The sequence below is a fragment of the Mesoplodon bidens genome, assembly GCF_964165515.1.
Source record: "Mesoplodon bidens genome assembly, chromosome: 8".
In the NCBI taxonomy this organism is placed as follows: domain Eukaryota; kingdom Metazoa; phylum Chordata; class Mammalia; order Artiodactyla; family Ziphiidae; genus Mesoplodon; species Mesoplodon bidens.
In genome coordinates this window covers 37,947,696-37,971,572 of record NC_138165.1, presented here as the reverse complement: position 1 = coordinate 37,971,572, position 23,877 = coordinate 37,947,696, and the positions used below count along the sequence as shown (strand labels likewise).

The 23,877-nt window shown below is 41.8% G+C and overlaps 1 protein-coding gene across 3 annotated transcripts in view; it reads right to left on the bottom strand.

Moving 5' to 3' along the window:
• The window catches only part of ITGB6 (integrin subunit beta 6), a 71,923-nt gene that overhangs the window by 34,593 nt on the left and 13,453 nt on the right, over positions 1-23,877 (bottom strand). For all 3 annotated transcript variants that reach the window (XM_081243008.1, XM_081243009.1, XM_081243010.1), the window contains 3 exons: positions 22,532-22,693; positions 19,337-19,432; positions 478-567 (listed from right to left, as the gene is read on the bottom strand). In XM_081243008.1, coding sequence (XP_081099134.1) covers positions 478-567; positions 19,337-19,432; positions 22,532-22,693 — 348 coding nt within the window. The remainder of the gene's footprint in view (positions 1-477; positions 568-19,336; positions 19,433-22,531; positions 22,694-23,877) is intronic.

The window sequence follows — 23,877 nt, the reverse complement described above, 5'->3', positions numbered from 1 at the left end:
ATTACTATAAAAACAACCCTTATGATCAGGTTTATGATTTTTCTACATTCTGCCCCACCTTCCGGAAAGAATATCTGCAAGTAAGGTGAACAAAATTTATATTTTGGATATAATTTTTTTTTTTTTTGCGTTACGCGGGCCTCTCACTGTTGTGGCCTCTCCCGTTGCGGAGCACAGGCTCCGGACGTGCAGGCTCAGCGGCCATGGCTCATGGGCCCAGCCGCTCCGCGGCATGTGGGATCTTCCCAGACCGGGGCACGAACCGGTGTCCCCTGCATCGGCAAGCGGACTCTCAACCACTGCGCCACCAGGGAAGCCCTGGATATAATTTTTTATATCCATTAATGCAGAGAGATTTTCTTTGGATAAGCACTGTCTCTACCAACAAAGGAGAGCGCATTTAACAGCCTAAAGCGTATCTTAGTTTTTAAACACCAAAGAAATGCATAAAGAAAACCCAACAGTAAAATATCATACTTCATAAGCCGAGATGATCAGCTGGAGAATGTTTCCAGAGTCCTTCTGAAGTACCCCTACTGTAGCTCCAGGAATGAGTTTTGCATAATTCTGTAAACAAAAAAGAATAAGTCAATCTTTGCTCACTGTAATTGAGAAGCATTAAGTGTGGGTTCAACCTGCTGGTTGAGATCACCTCTCTTTAACTGGCCGGGAGAAACAGGCTCCAGATAATAAACGGGTGTTTCTCCTGAAACTGTAGCCCTGTCTGGTGCTGCTTCCTGTGCTCAAGTGGAAAAATGAAAAGGCCAGAGCTGCTGCTGGGGAAATCCAGCACCTGTGGTGGCCTTAGTCTAGGGCTGTGATTTACATCACAATGGGAGTCAAGTCTCAAATAGAAATAACACTTATATAACATCTTCCATTCGTGGAGTATCTTTTGTCTAAAAAGTTCTGAGCATACTACCAGGAACTGTCTTTTCTTTTTTTTGTAGCATTGCGGAAACTAAGGCTTGGGTCACGTGGGCCCCTCACTGCTCTCAGGTCACCCTGCAGGTCATTCAGTCCAGAGGTCTTAATTGTCAATCATTGTCAATCGCTTGGTGGAGCAAAGGAGTGAATAGTTTGGATGCTTGCTGTTAACTCCCCCTTTCCTAGCAGTAATGAGTACACTTTTAGGGATGTCAGCATGATACTGGGGTTGGTTGGGATCGCTCCCCACACAACATGACCCTGTGAATCAGCACCTACCTTTAAACTATCTGCATTCTCCACCTACGTTGCTTCCCCTTAGATGTCGTTCCTACCAGAGAACTCACAATATTAGCTCATCCCTTCAGGTACCAAACATGGCCAAGGACGGAAGCATTTCAAAGAAGGCAACTTTCTAGACAGCTGAAAATTATCCCTTCCTTAAGTTTTATGTTTTAAAACTTTCTTTTCAAACAGAAAGTTTTCGAAAATGTACAGGACACATTCTTGTCTTCATAAATAAAGACATTCAAGCATACCTTGACTTTTTTCTTGAAGAAATAGCCTACATATCAATATTAACTATAACTCTATAATCGTCAAAGGCTTCTATCCATAGAATTTGCAGATAGATCACATCCTTACCAAGTGGACCCCAACTGCTATGCTTTTGTTTCGTTTATTTGTTTTTAGTTTCTGTCTTCTCCTTGTTAAGCTGTAAGGTATCACTCGCCTACCAATTCACTCATTTATTCATTTACTGTTGCATTCACCAACATCAATTAAGGAGGCTTAATATGCTGTGCTACATCAAGAAGAAACAATCACTCATTTTGTCAGCTGTTCTCTTCTAAAGTTTCCATGTATTGTGAAATCCGATGACTGAATTTATTATAATTGTAGGTAAAAAAAAGAAGAAGAAGCTTTGAGTGAAGAATTTAGGGCATCTCCTAAAGTTCAAGCATAATGATATCCTATCTTATTCCAAAGAAGATTTAAGTAGTTTAGAAAATGCACAAAACTAAATTAGAATGAATAATCATGACAGTAAGTAAATAAATCAGGATGAGGGGAACCCAATGGAGGAACAAATGAAGCCAGGGTGATGTGGGAACACCAACACGTTATGGGAGGTCCCGGGCACTTGCAAGAGGTGGGCACCTGGCTCAAGTCCAAACCTTGTACTCCTCATTTATGGAAAAATGGGCTTTGGTTTTAATTTGTGGGTTTTGCAATGTTCTACTTATTTCACCATTCATAATTGTGTTTAAGTTTGAAGTTGATGGAAAGCTGAACTGTTAAAAAAGTGTCAGTCCTCCGACTGCCTTGACACTGTGTTTTATTATTGAAGGGGCTGTGGATAATAATCCAGGTAACATCCCTCCCGTTACTTTGGGTCCCTCCATCACTGCCTATTGAGGTGGGTCCCCAAGTCAGATAGAACTTGTCAAATACGAGGAAGGCACCGATTCATCGACTCACCTTTTCAAATAAACAAATGTCAAAAGGGCCATGAAGCATGAGACCTGTGGTTAACAGCAAATACCTAAATGGGAACTTGAATTTCACTCAAGTGGAGCTGGAATGTGTGTAAATTTGACTGGTTCCAGAAGAGAAGGCGGAGGGAAACTTTAGAGTTTGGCAAAGAAAGGTTTAGAGCCTTTTGAAAGAGAATTTCAAGGCCCTTAGCTTTGCATGAAACTGCTATCCTTGAAAAATGTCCTGGTATCCCCAAGGCCAAGACATAATGGGTATTTTCCAGACACAATAGTTCAAGGGGCCTCCAGATTCTGGGTTAATTCTTGGTTAACAAAGCCAAATCCATCTACTTCCTAAAGCATAATTATAATCCTGCATGTGGTGTGACATTTGGCTTTTGGCTACTAGGACAAGTGGTTTAACACTAATCACATTTGCTGATTGTCACCAGAGTGAGGGTATAAAGGAGTTGGCATCTAGGAGCAGTACCCAGGGATGACACTGATCATTGTGGAGAGGAAGACTATTAATTCATTTCTGGATGCTGATTCCCCCCCAAAAGCATTGCAAATAACTAACTAAGAACATGGACAACTTGGCTTCTTGATCTAACACTGTAAAAAAATTACACTTTAAATCTTGTAGTATTATGATTACTGTAAATATCATGTGTCAGATTCATTTCTGTCACTAAAGCCCTAAAGTGTTATTATAAATTGTCCTGATTAAACATGTTTAATGTTAGAAAAAGGATGATTTTGCATGCCTGGATGTGATAAATTATAGCAGTGTGACCGGAAAAGAGAACTCTTGGGTATTAGAAATGATGAACTCTGAAAACGCGACGTGGCATGAGCTGATTAGAAATGCAAACTCCTACGCTTGGACTTGAATTTCTTGGGCTTACGTTCCCTGTTATCTGTCCATGGATTATCTTAATTATGGATTTTCTCCCTTTCCTCCCCACCATGCCACTCAGGAGTTCCTGAGGTTGCTTTTCTCACTTGTGTCTGCAAGGTTGGCTTTTTCTGCTCACCTTCGTTTCCTTAACTTCCTTCATCGAGCCCTATTTTTTCGTTCACGTTGCCCCAACTTCAAAGAAGATTTTGTATTTGTCCAACAGCCTGCATTTGCTCCCTAGAAATCTCCTGTTTGTCAAGGCTAGAGGATCAGAAGTGGACAGGCCATGATTTAGCGGGCAGGCATCGAAGGCTTCAGAGGATAGTGCCTGGATTCACACCTGCACACTTCAGGTTCCTCTCAGAGAGCATCTCTAAGTTCAGGGCCTCTGGGCGTCTGGCTGCCAGAAATCAGGGGTGCACGCCTGCTGGGCTGAGGGCAGAGGAGCTGCAGCCCCACATACCTGCAGCCCCAGGTAGCCGTGGACCGGCTGTTGGTTTGTTTTCTCTTTAAAGAGCCTCAGGTTGAGGACCTTGGCAGCCTCTCAGTTGCTCTTGGTGCTATATTGCTGTTCTCTCCATGGAAGAGACAGATCCTGACGGGGCCTTCATTTCTGCTTTGACTGCACTTCCTGTTGGGAAGTGTGACACTCTCACCTTCAGGTTCAGAGTCTGGCTCTGTTCTGGGATACAGCTTATTATTGGCTGTATCCTTGCTGGGCATCGTGATTGGGTTTTTGCCTTGGATGGTGACGCGAACGTGCCCTCATGTTCTCCTCTGGTGACATTTCTGCTGTAGCATCATGGGTTCCTCACCACCTCAGACCTGTCAGCCACCATTTTACACAGACCACACTACTCATGTGCCTCGTCAGAGGGGGGGGAGGTCAGAAGTCAACTGGCCGTATATCTGCTAGTAGCATTTTTTTTTTTTTTTTTTTGCGGTACGCGGGCCTCTCACTGTTGTGGCCTCTCCCGTTGCGGAGCACAGGCTCCGGATGCGCAGGCTCAGCGGCCATGGCTCACGGGCCCAGCCGCTCCGCGGCATGTGGGATCTTCCCGGACCGGGGCACGAACCTGTGTCCCCTGCATCGGCAGGCGGACTCTCAACTACTGTGCCACCAGGGAAGCCCTGCTAGTAGCATTTTAATAAAGAATTTGTAAAACCAAATATTTAGAGCAACCTGCTGCTTCTCTTTAGGCTTTGTGCTTGCTTAACTCTGTGGAGCCTCACTGATGTGGAGGGATTTTATGCTCAGCGCCGTTTATTTTCAACATTATATGATTAACCAACGCCACTGTTCTTGTTCTTTAACTATACTTACTAAATGTGTTTTTGCTAAAATATATTTATTAAAAGGTTGGCTTGTATAGATTAAGAACCTATGATCTTATGTAAGCTTCTCAAAAATATTTTCTCTAGTCTTTCACAGTATTTTTTTGGTCATCATCTTGTGATGACCCACTTTAGTTAGTGGCTCCTGTTTCTGCATTCTCTCTCGCTCTCAACTTTAGTAGCAGTATAACACACATACACAATGTACAAGGAATAAGTATACAGTTCAATGAATATTTAAAAAGTAAACAAGCAAGTGCAACCACCACCAAGATCAAGAAATAAAACACAATCAGCCCCTAGAATCCTCCCTTGTTCTGCTTCCTAGTCGTTACTTTTCCTGTAAAAGCCTACCCACTATTTTAACTTTTATCACTGTAGAAGTCGGGGGAGATATCTTCGTTGCCTTAGGGAAAACAAAAATGTCTTAAGTAGGACACCAAAGCATGACCTATAAAGGAAAAGACTGATAAATAAAATTAAGAATTTCTGCTCTTAAAAGATGCCTTTAAGAGACTGAGAAGAAGCCATTGAATGGGAGAAAATATCTGTAACACATGTATCTGGATCAGCACCAGAATGTTCTCTAACAACTCCTACACACCAGCAAGGAAAAGACATCTCTTGATAAAAAATGGATATGTCAGAGGCGAAAGAGTATGTGAAAAGTGTTCAACATCATTAATCATTAGAGAAATATACACTGAAACCACAATGAGATGCCAGGGTGCACCCACTACAATGGCTACAATTGAAAAAAACTGATGATGCCCTTACACATTTCCTGCTGGAGTCTAAATTGGTACAACCACTTTGGAAAACTAGTAGTAGCTACTGTAGCTGAACTTGACCTAGCAGTTCCACTCTTAGGTGTATCCGCACAACAGAAATGAACCCACAGTGTGTGGCTGTTCTGAGATGAGCAAATGTGCAGAGAGGCATTCATTCTTGTTGCCGTCAAGAAGATGCTTCTCAGTAATGAAGATGTCACCTAAATCGGAGAAAGTGCCAGTAATTCTGAAACAGTCTCAGATCTTTCAGGTGTTTGGCCATAAGAAGTAATCAGTTCCTACCAGGATGCCTTCTACCTGGGGGTGGACCCAAGGGAGGTGTATACTGAGCAAACTTCTTGGCATTCACAGCACAGCCTGCCTCTTTCTTAATCTCACTCCTTCCACAGGAGCTGGTCCCAGGACCCAGTCCTCCTGAGCTGCAGTTACGAATTCAGGGAACCTCGTAACAGGGTGGAGAGGTCCTCATAAGCTTCCTGACATCTACAAGCACCTCCTGCTTTTCGACACCCGCATCCTCAGAAACCCAAGGCTCCTGGAGCATCTGTTGTGTGGGGACTCTGGGGCAGCACCAGGGAAGTGGCAGAAAGGCTGAGAAGGGGATCACATTGCTCTTTGTCTCCTCCATTCTACGTCCACTCACTGGTCTGGTATGATGAGCCCATCCTGCAGATGGGGCTAAAGGCACCAGAGCTCGCCTGATCGGCTGAACTACCATGATCTGGGAGAGAATAACTGGCACTGACATTCCTACCTGACAGTGTCATCTCTTTCATTCTCCACTGAAGCTCTATTTACTGTACTTAGGTACCATTATTATCCATAATAATATCCATTATTATAACAAGATACTGAGGCCAAGAGAGTTTAGGTAACTTGCCTGAAGTCAACTTGCCTGGAAGTAGTAGAGCTAGACCCACCTGCCATGCTCTGTCCTGGACTTAGATCTCTTAACCAGGCCACTGACAGTAGGTGTCTGGAAATCGCTCTCCTTGTCTGGTGATATCATTGGTGAGTCAGAGAGAGGTTAATGAGTAAACCTAAGTTAACTGAATGTATTCGCTTCCTGGGGTTGCTGTAACTAAGTACCACAAACTGGGTGGCATCCAACAACAGAAATTAATTGTTTCACAGTTCTAGAGGCCAGAAGTCTGAGCGCAAGTTGCCTCAAGCTCCCTCTGAAACCAGTAAGGGAGAGTCTCTCTCTGCCACTTGCTCACTTCTGGTGGTTGCTGGTAATCCATGGCTGTCCTTGGCTTGTAGATCGTCCTCCAGTCTCTGCCTCCATAGTCACATGGTGCCCCCTTCTGTGTCTCTGTCTCTGTGTCTCTTCTAAGAACACCAGTCATAATGGATTAAGGGTCTACCCCGCTCAGGTATAACCTCATCTTAACTAATTACATCCGCAAGGCCCTATTGCCAAACAAGGTCACGTCCTGAGGTTCTAGGTGTTAGGACTTTAACATATCTTTGGGGTGGGGCGGGGTGGGGCACAGGCACAATTCAACCCATAAGATTCTGCTAGGGCTCTTTTGATTTCTTTAACCTTTTAAGATATATATTTTTTGATTTATTTATTCTACTTATTTTTGGCTGCGTTGGGTCTTTGTTGCTGCACGCAGGCTTTTCTCTAGTTGCGGTGAGCGGGGGCTACTCTTCGTTGCTGTGCGCAGACTTCTCATTGTGGTGGCTTCTCTTGTTACGGAGCACAGGCTCTAGGTGCACGGGCTTCAGTAGCTGTGGAGCGCAGGCTCAGTAGTTGTGGTGCATGAGCTTAGTTGCTCCGCGGCATGTGGGATCTTCCCGGACCAGGGATTGAACCGGTGTCCCCTGCATTGGCAGGCAGATTCTTAACCACTGTGCCACCAGGGAAGTCCCTAACCTTTAAAGATTTTAAGCCTTCGTTTTACCTGGAAAAGTGAGTACCTTGCCTGGTCACAGGGCTAATAAAGTCTTGACTTTAAAGCAAGCACTCACTTGGCTCTCCCTGCTCACTGTGCAAATGCCAACAGCCATGGGCGGGGAGTCTCATTGGGAAGTTAAGGTAATAATGCCTGGTATTTATATATATAGGTGTTTAGAGATTATAGAACACTTTCCTACTCAAAGCAAAAAGAAAGGAAGAAAAAGCGTTGTGTCCGTAATCACTTTCACATTGAAAGGCTACATCTTGAAAGAAATGTAAGAAGTCGTGAAACCATAGAGGCAAAAACATTTTTTTTTCCTGGGGCACTGTACTGTACTTTTTATCTGGTCAAAGTAAAACAGCTCTTTGCAGGTGAAAGCCCGCTTTTGTCAGGAAGTGTGCTTCTTCCAGAGCTGGGGGCCGGCTGGATTGGCTGAAATAAGTCCTTCTGAAGGTAATCAGTAGGCTTTCTTCCCGTGAGGTCTTTCATTCTTGTGAGGTTTTATTCTCCTGTTCATTATCGGTAAACGCAGGGCTCCCGGTATTATGCAAAAGTTTACCCCCAGGCTCGACTGTGTTACTAGGACTCCCAAGATTCCAAAAAGAATATGTAATTGTTTCTGGCACTAGGTAGCATGAATGTCTGTCTCTGGGTTGCCTGATATCGGCTTTGCCTTCAGGCTTTTAATTGTCCGCATTCCACAGTCAGACCGGCAGCGATGGGGGTGTGCTAATTAGATCAGGTGCTTGATCTTGAAGTCTGTACCAGCCATGACTAGGTAGTCGGCTTCGGAACTTTTGAGCACTCCCTGTCTTTCTCCCAGTCTGCCCTGGAATGTAATTATCTTGTCAGCCGAGAAGCTGCAGCGCACAGCTGAACGAGTGCTCGGCAGCAGTCGCAGTGCGATAAGGGAAGACAAATGGCCCACCGTGCGTGACTGTTCTGAGACAAACAAATGCACAGAGAGGCATTGGAGAATGGAGGCTGAGAGAACAAAGGGCCTACACTGAGTATTTGTTCCTGAAGACACTTCAGATCTTCTCTTAATAAGATTACCTTGCCTTTTTTTTTTTTTTTTGCAGTACGCGGGCCTCTCACTGTTGTGGCCTCTCCCATTGCGGAGCACAGGCTCCGGATGCGCAGGCTCAGCGGCCATGGCTCACGGGCCCAGCCGCTCCGCGGCATGTGGCATCTTCCCGGACCGGGGCACGAACCCGTGTCCCCTGCATCGGCAGGCGGACTCTCAACCACTGCGCCACCAGGGAAGCCCACCCCCCCCCCCCAGCTGTCCATTTTAAAATCAGATGTTTTTAAAACTATTGAATTGTATGAGTTTTTTATATATTTTGGTTATTAACCATTTATTGGCTTGCAAATATTTTCTCCTATTCTTTGGTTGCCTTTTCATTTTGTTGATGGTTTCCCTTGCTGTGCAGAGGTTTTTTAGTTTGATGTAGTCCCACTTACTCATTTTAACTTTTGTTGCCTTTGCCTTTGGAGTCAGATCCAAACAATTACTGCCAAGACTGATGTCAAGAGGAGCTCACCATCTATGTTTTCTTCTAGGAGTTTTATAGTCTTAGGTTTTACATTTAAGTCTTTAATCCATTTTGAGTTAATTTTTGTGTATTGTGGAAGATAGTGGTCTAGTTTCATTCTTTCACATGTGGATGTCCAGTTTTCCCAGCACCGTTTATTGAAGAGATGGTCCTTTTCCCACTGTATATTCTTGACTCCTTCATTATAGATTGATTGACCACACATGAGTGGGTTTATTTCTATCATATGATCCAGCAATTCCACTTCTGGGTATTTATCCAGAGGAAATGAAAACACTAATTTGAAAAGATACATGCACTCCATGTTCATTGCAGCATTATTACAATAGCCAAGATATGGAAGCATCCTACGGACCCATCAATGGCTGAATGGATAAAGAAGATATTGTATACATATACAATGGAATATTACTCAGTGATGAAAACGAAAGGAATCTTGCCATTTGCTACAAGAATGGACCTTGAGGGCATTATGCTAAGTTAAATAAGTCAGACAGAGAAAGACAAATACCATATGATTTCACTTACACATGGAATCTAAAAACAAACAAACTAATCAAATCAGAACAAAATAAACAAAAAAGCCAAGTTCATAGATTCAGGGAACAGATTGGTGGTTGCCAGGGGTGGGGAGGTGAGGGTGGGGGCAGGAAGTGGGAGGGATATGAGTGAAGGAATCCAAAGGTATAAACTTTCAGTTATAAAATAAGTCATGGGATGTAATGTACATCATGGTAACTATAGTTAAAATACTGTATTGCATATTTGAAAGTTGCTAAGATAGTAAATCTTAAAAGTTCCCATCACAAGAAAAAGATTTTGTAACAGTGTGATGACAGGCAGTAACTAGACTTATTGTGGTGATCACTTTGGGCTGTGTATACAAATATTGAATTGTTATGTTGTACAGCCAAAATGAACATAATGTTATATGTCAATTATACCTCAATAAAAAAAAAAAAAGAAAAAAATGCAAAATCTCAGGCCTCAGCCCAGACCTCCTAAATCAGAGTCTATATTTTAACAGACTCCCTGGGTGATTGGAGACACCAAGGGAGATTTTTTTAAAAATACTGATGCCTGGGTCTCAGCCGCCGAGATACTGATTTAATTGGATCAGGGTGTGACCTGGGCCTTGGGTTTTTTAGAAAGCTTCTTAGATGATTCTAATGAGAGCCAAAGTTTAAGAATGTCTGGTACAGAATGACCTGTCCACACCATTCTTGTTGTCAAGAGGATGCTTCCAGGAATAGCTCTGGCAATTTGGAAAATAAAGTTGTTATGTTTTTAAAACTATATACCTGTAATCCATATGGGGTCCTCAGTTTGTCATACACCTGTGACATCTATTTTCTACTCAACAACAAAAGTGGTGTTTTCGAATGCCTTCTACCCATGGAATAGCACTATGCTTGCCTCCCTTGGCCTTCAAGACTGGGGGGTCTTGTTTTAGCCTACCTTGCCCACTCCATCCCCTTCTACCCCAGCTCACATCAGGCTGACAAACCTCTTTTCAGTTTGTCAAACACACTGAGCACTGAGTACTTTGCTACCTCAGGGCCTTTGCACACTACTTCTCCTCTTGACTGCTCTTAACCTTCAGGTTGCTGCTTTATTCATCACTTTTTAAAAAGGGTCTTCCCTGAAGATCCTATGGAAGTAAGGTCTCACACTCTCCTCTTCCATTTTTCCCCATTGCTGTACACTACTTTCCATTTTCTTAGTAATTCTTTCAAAGCTTTTAGTATGTGGCCCAAATATTGCATGAACATACTAAAACATAAAAAAATTATTTGTTGTTTAGAAATTCAAATTTAATTGGACATCCTGTATTTTTATGTGCTAAATCTGGCAACCTTATAGAAGAAGTATGCCAACCCCTGAATTAGTGAATAAAATGTGCCCAAATTGTTCAAGCTCAATAAAATTTTCTGTTTCAAAAATTTTCTGATTACTTTTTGAAGATTCAAGACTATAAGGGCAACAAGATACTGAACTATGTTGTAACTAACAGTGGCCCCATTGTAGCATAGTTTGAGCGCTTTCAGATAATGAGCCGTAAAGTTAAAACATATAATACTCTCAAATTTCTCTTATGTTTGGGAGCTGTCAGTTTAACTTGCCCCTTGTGCCTTGATGTCCTCTGTAATTGTGTGAAAGGCTGTGCCATGTGGAGAATGCATGGGTACAGTTAAACTCTGCATGCTGGTCCAAGAAGGGGTGAGCTTCCTTTAATCATAGCTATAATTTGGTCCAGCCTCACAGATACAGAGTGGCCACCTGCAGCCATAGGAAAGGCTTCAGGGGATAGATGGGTAACTGAGTCCCCTCACACTGTGGACCCTCCTAGGAAGGGAAGTGTAGGTACACAGCTTTGAGCACTTTGCAGCACGGAGAAGAGCCTTTGAAGGAACTGAGTTTGTTCACAGATGTCAGAGTCCTCACCAGTAGGGCACTTTCAGGGATAAGAAAATGGGTACTAGAAATAATTTGTTGGTCCTATTAAAGATGTTGCATGAATGTATAAAAAAGTAACCAAGTATCATTGGAATATGTAAAAAAGTGACCTGGTAGGTAAAAGTGTAGTAATTGTGGATGTTCTGGGGCTGCTAGGGGTGGGCAGCAAGTTTGCTTTTATTTTAAAACACACACCCTCTAAGTCTGGCAATCACAGATTCAGAATTCTGTAGAATGACCCTGATTTCATCTAATGCTATTCTTATTAATAAAAGTGGTTGTTCGACATATAACTAAGTGCAACTTAATTTTTATGCCTTTTTAAGACTGTAAATATATAAACACATTCTAAAAATTTGAACATACTTAATACGTACAATCTGATACCAATTATGTTAAAACATGTAAATGCATGTAAAAACAAAAGAGAAGACATTCTAAAATGTCAAGAATGGTTAGCTGTGTCTGAGTAGTGAGTTTATGAGTGATCTTTATTTTCTTCATTGTGCTTTTCTGTATCCCCCTCTTTTTTTTTAATAATGTATTAATTTTATCATCAGAAAAAGAGTTTTAATGTGTGGTTTTTCTTTTTTCTGTTTTGATTTTTGGGTTTTTTCCCCACACTACCATGTTTTTGGTAGGAGAGTAACTAAGTGACACAACCACTTTGGAAAGCAACTTGGATACATCCAGCGGGGTTGAGGATGCCACTCCCCTGTGACCCAGGGGCTTCACTTCCAGACATGGATCCTCAACAGAGAACATGCCTGCAAGGATGTGCATGGCTACAACAATTGTAATGCTACAGGATTCGAAATGATCTAAAGCCCTCAGGTACAAAGGAACATGCTACAGTAAATACAAGTAATGAAATATGTATAACAGTGGAACAGAGTAAATAAGAGCTCTAAGTGTTTCCACGGATAAGCCTCAAAAACGTAACTTTGGGGGCTTCCCTGGTGGCGCAGGGGTTGAGAGTCCACCTGCCCATGCAGGGGACACGGGTTCGTGCCCCAGTCCGGGAAGATCCCACATGCCGCGGAGCGGCTGGGCCCGTGAGCTGTGGCCCCTGAGCCTGCGCGTCCGGAGCCTGTGCTCCGCAACGGGAGAGGCCACAACTGTGAGAGGCCCGCGTACCGCAAAACAAACAAACAAACAAAAAAAAACCCCGTAACTTTGAGCACCACAATGTGAATATACTTAATGCCACAGAACTATATACTTAACCTATAAAATGGTAAATTTTATGTTGTGTATATTTTGCCATAATTTAAAAAAATCGTAAAACATAACATTGAGTCAAAAAGCAAACTATAGAAATAATACATACAGCCTGAAATTAAACTTGTGAGCCTAAACTATGTAATTAGTTATGGGTAGACATATGTTTTAATGCTTCACATAATAAACATGGGAATGATAAACACTAAGTTCAGGATACTGGTTACTTCTATGGAAGGAAAGAGGGAGGTGGCAGTTACACAGCAGTCAACTGGATGTGAAATGTTTTATTTCTGTAAAATATTGGAAGCAAATATAGTGGCAAAATGTTAAGATTGGAGAAAGCTGAGCAGGAGGTATGTGGGTGTTCATTGTGTTACTCTATTTTTCCATGTGCTTGAATGGTATCATCATAAGAGGCCTACAGCCTGTGTCAGACCATGTGTCCCCTATTCCCCCTTTGGCCAAAACCTCGATAGGGGTCACCTTAGAGACTAGCTATTTTTGGTGGGTTGGCCAATGGCATAAGCTCCCTAACTGTGGGACCCATTCTTACTGCTCAGGGCTTAAATATCACACAAGGCAGAATCCAGATGTGTCTCTTTTCAAGTCCACACATATTCAGATTGCTCTACTTGTCTAAGTTAATAGCAACAGTAAGTAAAATCCAGTGTTTACTGGCCTTGAAGCACTCTGCCGTTTGCAGGAAATGCTCTGCTGGTCCCATGGACTCTGTGCTCTTCCTGTTCAGTGACTTTCAAAAGTCGGTTACTTTGTGAAAAGACTGCTTCTCTGCTGGCCTAGTGGTTAGGAATGGGCCTTCTCTTTCACTGCAGAAACTCAAGTTCAGTTGTGACTCAACTCAGTGTTTGGGGCTGTTGACTCAAACTGTCTGGGCTCAAATCCTGGCTCTCACATGCAACTTGCTTTTGGATTTTTGGGGGCGCTAAAAAGGAGATTAAAAGATACAATGAGTTAAAACAGTTAACCCCAGCTGCCACCTAATAAGCCCTCAGCAAACCTTCCCTATTATTCTCATGGTCAGAGGTGCAGATTCTCTCTGGCCCTCAGTTTCCACCTCTATAAAGTAAAGCGCCAGCACTGTGATACCCTCAGCATCGAAGGTGGTTTTGAGATTGTCGATCAACTTGCTGCCCCTTCTGGTAAAAACGGTGAATAGAAAAGAGTAAAAACACTGACAGATGTGAAAACTCTGGCCCCTTAGTGAAACTCTGCCTTGGGGTCTCTAGAACACAACCTCTAAAATGTGTTCTTTAGGTAAATCATTAGCCTACAAGTCTGCTAATGCTCTTGAGGCAGACACTGTGTCTTTTTTTTTTTTTTTTTTTTTTGTGGTACGCGGGCCTCTCCCTGTTGTGGCCTCTCCCGTTGCGGAGCACATGCTCCGGACGCGCAGGCTCAGCGGCCATGGCTCACAGGCCCAGCCGCTCCGCGGCATGTGGGATCTTCCCGGACCGGGGCACGAACCCGCGTCCCCTGCATTGGCAGGCGGACTCTCAACCACTGCGCCACCAGGGAAGCCCTACACTGTGTCTTCTTCTCTCTAGTCACCAACCCTGGCCTGGCTCATGGATGTTTGATAAATGAATGAATGAATGAAGACTATGGTCAATAGCACCCTGGTTCTAATGATGTTAGACATTCTGGGTATTATGTAAATCTTGAAATATTTAGGCCGAGTACTGATGAAATCTCATTTTATATTTCTACATGGGTTTCCCTAAGAAGGCATCTCATTAAGACCCTGACTATAGATCTGTATCTTTTTTTCTGTGTGTTTATTTTCTGGATTATGAGTCCTTGTGTTCTTTAGAAGCAAAGTACTCTGTGTAACCTAGGGGGTATCTACTGATGATTTTTCATGTTTATTGTTTATTAATTAGTCTGGAAAATACTTCCAACCACTTTGTCCTGATAATCTGAAGACACAAGATTTTTTTCCAAAATCTCCCTCTCTGAGAGGTGTTTTTATTAATGAGGAAAGTGCAGGCAGCTGGCTCTCCTTGGTCTTTATTCCCAGATACCAGCAAATAAAGAGAAATCAAAATCCTTTTCCATTACACTTGAATTGAGAGCAATTTATTAACTCCATGGACGTTTCTCATAATCCAGAAGTTTTCTTTTTAATTCCTACATGATTTTATTTTCATTAAAAGCATAAATTTGGAATCCCCATAATTACAGGATGGGGTTCATAGATAAAGAACAATTTTTTAGACCGTGCCCTAAAATTAGCTATATTACAGCTAGCTATACTTTATCCGTGTATAAATCATTGGAATTTATGGTGATTTGCGCCCCCTCCAGGTCCAGAATCATTGACTACCAAAGCTGGAGGTCATCCACTCCAGTCCTTTTATTCAGTAAAAACCGATCTCAGAGATAAAGGGATTTTCACTGGAAAAAATTGTTTTGGTCTTTTCCAACAGTAAACATTATAAAGCAAAACAATAATAGAACAGGCTACAAATAGCAAAAGGGTCCAATTTTTGTTTTATCTCCCTCCCTAATTTCTCTGCCTCCTTTCAGTTCCCTTGCTATGGTGAAAAGCAAAGCTCAAAAGATGAGGAAAAAGAGGAAAGAAAGGGTGAAATAAAAACTGGGTGTTTTTTTTTTGTTTTTTTGTTTTCGGTATGCGGGCCTCTCACTGTTGTGGCCTCTCCCATTGCGGAGCACAGGCTCCGGACGCGCAGGCTCAGTGACCATGGCTCACGGGCCCAGCCGCTTCGCGGCATGTGGGATCTTCCCGGATTGGGACACGAACCCGTGTCCCCTGCATGGGCAGGCGGACTCTCAACCACTGCGCCACCAGGGAAGCCCAAAACTGGGTTTTTGATTCCTGAAAAATTGAAACTTGTATATGGTAGACAACTTCAGAAGCCACACTTCTGAAACATCAGGCTCATAGCATATTGCAGCAGCCTTTGTGTTTGTTTTTAGATTAATGACCGTCAAGTGGTTAATCACTCGGGTTTTCCTTTTACAGACTAGGAAGAAGGCTCTGGAGCTTATCCAACAGGGTGATCCCAAGGCTGATGGCAGAGTGTTCCTTTCCTCTCTCGTGCCAACTGGATCCAAGTGGAGAAGAAACAGCCAAGGCTGCAGGTGACCATAATGGTAGGTCAGGCTCCCCCACCGGCTCTTGGACATGGGCTCCCTTGACCTTGACAGGCATTTGTCACACAAAACTCCGAATCCCTATTTAGAAACTTTGAACCCATTTGAGAAAAAAATGAAGAGTTTGCATTGCAGTTTCTTTTTTAATTCATTCAACAAATATTTACTGAGAATCTACTTTGTATTGAGAATTGGCCTAAACAGAAAGATGAGCAAGATCCACCATGCTCTTTCCAGAGTTAATAATAGGTTTTTTACCTCCAGAGGGGAGGGCCTTTTGGTTGGTAGAACAACCTGCTTGGGCCCCTGTCCCCATGCTTTAGACACATAATTCTGTCCTAATAACCACAGGGACATCAATTAGTGGCCACAGATGTTACTGAAGTGTCTTTTACCAATACATGTTGTTTACTTTCTAAGTGGTGTTTTAACATTACATCATAAACACCAGGTCATACAATTATTATATATATATATATATATATATATATATATATATATATATATATATACAATAACAATTAACGTCATAAAACTCATCTTTTCCAGCCAGCGGTAGACATTTTGAAAGATAAGGGGATATTTCAAAGTCTTGCAAATAATCCCAGGTGATTAATAACAGGATTTGACAATGTAGTAAAAAATGCTAATTTAACTGCTTTTCTCTCAGTCTCTCATTAGGAAGGAAAGACTAGTCAAATTAGACAGTTGGGGCTTAGTAGCCTGATACTAAATTGATGTAAATTAACAGTAGATATTTGAAAACAGCAGAGGAGATTAAAAAATTTTTTAAAGCTTGGGTAATTGAATCCTGATTCAAAATGGTATTTAGCAGATGTATGTAATATACTACCTACTGCTTAGTCTATTATCTATCATTATCTTTTGAACCCTGTAATTGGACAAACAGGAAACTATCCATAATAATAAGTTTGTTCAAAATCATCTGTTTGCTGGAGTCTGGGGCACACACTGCAGTCATATTGAACAGGAGGCAAAACTGCTCACTGTAGCCTTTCCATTGTTTGTTCATCTCTGTTACCACAAAGTACGGCAACATACACACCTGGGCAGTCCAAGGCATCTTACCAAAATTATTTTTAAAAAGAGGCATTTTTTTCTTTCATTCCATGAACGGGAAACATAACTCTTTATTTGCTGCAAGATGGGCACCATTGAACCTGACCTAGCTCCTGTCCCAGGTGTGTGCACATAACTGTGCTTAACACAGAACTGGGGCAAGCAGTTTGCCCCCTGGAATTTCCATTAGATCCAACCACTTAGTTGCTTTATTTATCCTATCACTGGTTTTATTTTTCAGTGATTCTTTCGTTGTTATGCTGCCTCTATCACAGCTATCCAAACATCAGGTCACATGGGGCTCCTGCACACATAGGGCTCCTTCTAAGAGATTTAAATGGAAAGGCAACCCAAGCCATTACTGGTCTATTTTCAGCTTCCATTCTCAATAAAACAAGAAACCAGCATTTTCATGCTGTGCAAAACCTTCAGGGAAGTGCAATGCTGCTGTCGTTATCTTTAGACCAGGCTGCCGTCTACTCCCACTAATGCAGAGGAAATGATGAGTCCATCAGAATGAAAATAAAATAATGAAAGGATCAGAGTCACAGAGTGGGCTGCTGGCCTGGTCCACTGCATGGCTCCCTGCAAATGCCCCTTTGAATTTAGTGGAGCCTAGATGGTAAAAACCACAGGTCACAAGGGAACATAAATTCACCTCCTAATGAGATTAGTAGGCAGGCAAAATAAATGTCCTGCTGTTAGTTAGAGGCAGGCTCTAATCTGGTGTTTTCCTTGGAAATGATCATTTCCTTTGCAACGGGGAACCTGTGGATGCAACCTGTTTAAATCCGACAGATTCTGTTTTGCCACAGAGCTATTTTTCAGCTTGCTCTGTCTTTTTAATAGCAATTTTGAGGAGGCATTTAAATGAGTTGTGTCTTAAAGACTATTACCAAAGTGAGTTATGGGTGTCTCTGTTCATGATCATCAATCGTGTTTCCTAGATCCCCCTTTTAAGAAAACTTTGTGCAACTCCTCCTCCCCTTTCTAAGCAGGAGCCTTGCTTTGGAGGAGGTGTGGTGACCCCCAGGGTCCTCTCACTCTAGCCTTACGAATCAAAGGCAGAATAGACTCACTATTGTATGTGGGGTACTTTTTAAAAATCTTTACCGCAACTCTACTACTTAAAACCACTGGAAACAAGTATCACATACTAAAAAGCCTTAAGAAAATGCCTAGATCAGGTGAACCCACATGGTCTCTGAGTAAACAAAGCCCTCGAGTATGTAGCTTGATTGCAAGGGACTTCCTTGGTTTTCAGCAGAAGGCAGTCTCACCTGGAGTACAATACCCTCCTCTCATTAAAAATGCAAGATAGGATCTCCTCCTGGATCCTTTCTACAGAACTTGATGCAAGTTCATGGATTGTACCGTCCTGAGCAGTGAGTGGCATTTAATCAAAGCCTTCTGTGAAATAATCTCAGTGTTTCCTGAGCCCTGTAAATTCACCAAGCGAGTTAAGAGGTCCTTTCAAAAGGAATGGGAGATCAGACTTTGAATTTAGGAGTATTTGAAGCTTCTGCATAGAAGGCACAGAAATTTAATGGACACATATTTTCTCAGGACTCAGGCTAGAGATTCCTCCTCTGTGAAACTGCCCATTAGGAATAATAGATCATTTGCTAGTACCCCAATGCATGGCATTTTGACATATTGTTTTTCTGAGACTGGAAAGAAGCCACAGAAAACTTTTGCACTTGTAATATGTGTTTTACAGTGTATGCAGTGATTTATGAACATTTTTTCATCTAACGAAACAATTTCCTTTCTGCCATCGCTGCTTCCATTCAAAAACCTGAACTGCAAATCCAACTACTTTAAGGGAGAAATTATTTTTTGGCCCAGGGTTTAGCAAGTTTTTTGCTTTCAACTTTTCACTTCTCAATAGTTTGAGTTGCATCTCTACTTGTGTATTTTCTATGTATTGAATTTGCAAATGTCAGAGATTTAAGTCAAGTCTCCTCCCATTCTCATAATTTTCTCTGCTCGCTATTAACTCTCCTCATCAGATGAAAGAGCTCAAGGGAAGATAGATTGATTTTCCATTAGATTGGTGGTCCTGTGTTTATTGGTACTCGCTTCCAACTTTTCACTTCCATAACTGTTTCTTCCTTATCCCACCATATCTGTCCTCCACTCTCTGCTGCACCTCTGTGTTTATAATTTTTTTTTTTTTTTGCGGTATGTGGGCCTCTCACTGTTGTGGCCTCTCCCGTTGTGGAGCACAGGCTCCGGACGCGCAGGCTCAGCGGCCATGGCTCACGGGCCCAGCCGCTCTGCGGCATGTGGGATCTTCCCGGACCAGGGCACGAACCCGTGTCCCCTGCATCAGCAGGCGGACTCTCAACCACTGCGCCACCAGGGAAGCCCTGTGTTTATAATTTAAATTGCAAACAGTAACTGAATCCACTTTGCCAGTGTCCAGTATATCTGGTATGTGTTAATGATTACCTATTGGCCTCCTATGTATTAAATTCAGCATTAAAGTTTCATGTCCAATAATCTCCCTGAAGGAATTTCCCAAATCATGTTTGCTTACCTCATACAAATGAACTTGTTCTTGGGTTACAGCAAAGATCAATAATACGTTATTTTGCACCAGTTTATCAATGAGTTGTCCAATTGTTGGATATTCCTAAAATTTAACACAAAGATTTTAAGTATCCTCTTAACAAAAATATGTAAAATAAAGGAATATTTCTTTCAAAGATATCTTACTGAGTTTGGCATTTTCAACTCTCACAGGCATTATTGCGTCTATCACTCCAAGTAAACAAATACATAGTTAGCATTATTTTCTTAATTGGTTTAGTAATTGTTTCCTGGCTATTGTAAGTCGATTTAATTCCTTAGAGTCGGTGCCTGTCAACGTGGTGTATTATGCTCTGTCACTTCCAAGGAGATCACTAAATGTATCTAAAGACTTACAGTGTGTCATCTTTTCAAGGGTAGAGATACATGTCTTTTTCTAAGTGCCACTTGCCTGCAGGCAAATATTGGAGGGAATGTTAGAATTGAGAGAGGGACTATGACTATGATGAATGTGACCGAGGTGACTCTTGCAGTTCTGAAACTCTGACTGGAGTTGGATGGGGCGGGATGAGGGCTGCAGAAGGACCAACCTGCTGAGGAAGCACACACTGCCACTCCTAAATCCCTCTGACTTGAGATATTCCTGTACCAGTTCTCCAGTTTGGTCTTACTGCCTTTTTGATGTCACGAATTGGTTTTATGGGATGCTGCAATATTTTTACAGGGCAATTGAAAAGCCATTGTATTCAATTTACTTCTGTTGCATTGATACACTCATTCCTGAGTGATACAAGTACTTTAAGATATAAAGTCATTAATTATCATATTTGCAGATGACCTTTACTTTCCAAGCCTGGAAAACCTGGAGCACATTTGCGTGGCGTATGACTCCAAATGTGAATAATGTGCAAAAATACCCTCAAATGAGGGAGTGGCCTGCAAACAAGGGAACTAAGAATACCATGTAGCTTATGACTGCCGTCAGCCAAAGTGCAGGAACACTGACAAATAAGCCTTCTTGCACACGAATGTGGTGTGTTCATATATTCTCAGCACTTCCGGAATATTTTTGTCTTCAGCCACAAAGTTAAAGTTGAGGGAAAAGTACAGTTTTGCCTAAGATACTCAGGTCAATTACCCAACTGCAAATCTGGCTGTGTAATGCGTGCTTTCTATCCCATTTGGATTTTTATTAGTGGATATTAGCAGAATCCAGATACTATCTATAAAGCTTTCTGAGTCTGACATTCTCAGTCTCTGTGTTTCAATTGCCCAAACATTAAGTATCCTTCAACCTTAAGCCTGAGGTCCTCCAATGCTGGTCCTTACTTATCTCCAGATGTTCTCCAAACTTTCAACTGCTGTGCCTGTGTAGCCAGGATGGCACCACGTAGCCAGGATGGCACGACGTAGCCCTCCATAGGCGGGTGAATATGGTTTTCTATTTGATCCAGATCTATTGGTTTAATTCCCACAATTATATTCTAAGTTCCTCAAGGCCAGGGATCATGTCCTGTTATTTTGCGGCCCCAGGAGCCTGGCCCAGTGTTGAGAGCATAGAAAGTGCTCAGAGGACCTGGGGGCTATGTTGCAGGCAGGGAAATAGCCCACGGCTCTGTGCATTGTAGCAACTTACTCAATAAGAATCACTTGAACATGTATTAGAGGAGAAGGTCATATTAGGCAACAGGCAGTATTTGCTTCTGTGATCCTGCTTTTTTCTGAGATGTCTATTATGGGGCATTTGAATAGTTGCAAGAAAAAGTAACAAAAAAGGGATCCACTTCTCACAGTTTGTTACCCCTCATTGGCTAAAAGACAAAATGTGGCTACCCTCACTAATCCTGTAATATGGAAGGACAACCGATACAATTAAAAATATATAAATTTGGTGAACACTATTGATCAAAAGTTAGGTAGAAACAGCCATGTTGAAGTTTAGAAATTTAGGTCAAGAAATGATAGCAGATAATTCATGAACCATTAGAGTTTTAAAAACTAATTGCCAGCACTGTAGTAAGCATTTCTGTACGTTATCTCACTAAATTCTTTTTTTAGAGGATAGTTTTTCCAATCTGATATTAGAATCCTGGGTTCTCTTCCCTCTTTCTTTCTCTCCCCTACACACACTTCTACAGCATTGGCATTTAAAAAAGTCACTTAAATTCTCTGTACCATTTTTCCCCCAAGTGTTAAATGGGGATAATATGACCTTTCCAGATTGCTGCTTCATAATTCAATTCTATTTTTAGTGTGTTCCAGGCACTGTGCTGTCAGCAAATAGCGATAATAAACCAGTTCTTGCACTGAGGATGTATGTTAAAGACAGACAGAAACCAACAAGCACATTTCCGTATGGCGATGGCCAAGAAGCCATCTATGTACAAGAGCCAGGGGAGAGATGATCACTTTGGGGCCCAGTGGAGGTCAAACAGGGTCCTCCCCATCCCCGGAGCAGTCATGATCGAGCTGGGTTTTAAAAGATCAGTAAGAGTTTCTCAGCAGCCTTGGAGGAAAGGGCATTCCAGACAGAGGGAATGACACGTGCACCAGCGTGGCAGCCTCATGGTCTGTTCAAGGGAAACAACTAGACACATAGGGTTCTGGTGAGGATCAAATGAGATCATGTACATCAAAAGAGCTCTGAAATTTTTACCTTGTTTTACAAAAGTCAAGTTTTTTTTTTCTTTGAATGTCACGAGCATTTTTTAAATGACAAAAATAAGCCAAATTTAATAAGCTCCAGCCAAGCAGCACCTGACTAGTGGTTTCCCAGGGAGTCCCAGGGTCCATGAAAACATGGAATTATTGAGGCAGCATGACTCTGGGACCATCATTTTAAACAACTCCTAGGTGACTACTGTTCTGGTCTGAGCCTTCCTTTCCAGGACTATGGTTCAAACAGAACGAGCTGACTGTATTACATTTTGCTGGCCTCGGGCTCTTTGAAAAATTGGGGAGGTTCTGGGATCATTCGTACTATAGCAAATCTGAACTTATCACACATCGCCACCGCCCGTCTGTGCTCTTGAGGGAACCTCTAAGGGCGATGAGGATTGAGAAAGGCCAATGTGTTCATCTCAAATCAGAAAATGTGCACTGCTTCTACCAAGGGTGGGTTACTCTGCTATGTATTACAGCAATTGTTGCTCCATTCGCCTACTTGTAGCCCTGAAAACAGTGTAGAGTATAGGTTACACACCAAGACTGTTGACATGGAGTATTCATTCTTGCTGTCCAAGTGACAGAGCCCATCGTTAGGAATGACGATGCCTGCCAGTTTGCTGTCCATTCCAAAATGAGAATCGGCATCACTCACAAAGACCAGGAGATGGAGAGAGTCGTTACGCCAGCCAATTTTTTCCTACAGTGAGAAAGAAGCATTTGGCTTGTATGGGAGAGGGGCAGACGTTTATTGAGCGTGGATCAGTTATGCTTGGACACATTCAGATTATTAAAATATATATTGCTGCTCAATCTATTTTATACTTTTTCATGTATTGTGAGTTGGTAATATTAACATATTAAAAACATGAAATTCTGCGACCTTTGTTTTATCCTGGATTACATTTTCAGATGATTTATGCTTCGGAAAAAATGGTTCCACTACTATCAGTATCCAGTTGATCTTGACATTTACACAGTTAATTATTTTTACTGTCCATTTTTCAATTTACCAGAAAAATGACAGAAGGGAGTGAGAGAGGTCATAGATTATCACAAATCCAAGCTGAAGCAGAGCTAGTAAGAATGCAATACAGAATGGACCCGAAGTAAGCCTGTTTTATTAAAATTTCACCCAACCTGTAGGCACCTATTTCTCTTTCTACTGATATCATCCAACAATTATAAACGTAATACAAGGATAAAAACTGCTTATCAAAGTATGACTGCAGAGTACTGTTAATTAAGATGGTCTGCCTTCTGTCTCTTTGCAGAGCTCTCCCCTTTAATTAAGATTAGTCAAGGAACTAGTTGGACAGAAGCTCATGGTAGCTGCCCCATGGTGCCTTATCTTTTTCCTTCCTTCCTTAATTCTTTGGCCCTCCCACGTTCTAGGACCTTTGGCCCTATCTGTTTCCTGATATTTTCCATGAAGACTGTCATCTGAAGACAGGGGAATCGTTCCCATGGATATGGGTCTGATTGTCAAGGAGGAGAGGTATTCTTGCATTGTTGTAGAGACACTGTGGCTTCTGATGCTTATTTTGTTGTTTGAAACAATAGATATCTGATCATATGTAGACGTTTATTCTGAATCAGAGCATTTTTACTTTTTTTCATTAATTGCTGTCTTTGTTTTTTTCTTTTTTTTCACCATGGTTAATTAAAAAACTAATGAATATGATTTGGATCTTTGAAAATTAATCATACATGACTATTCTTTTAACCAATTTTTCCCAACAGTACTACAATGTTATTAGACTATTTGAATATTAGGCATAAAAAATTGTCCCCATTTCAACATGATGGAATTAAAAAATGTACAAAAATTTTAAGTATCTGTTGTAGGAATACGGTGATTAAAGGAAAGATAAAGTTAGCTAA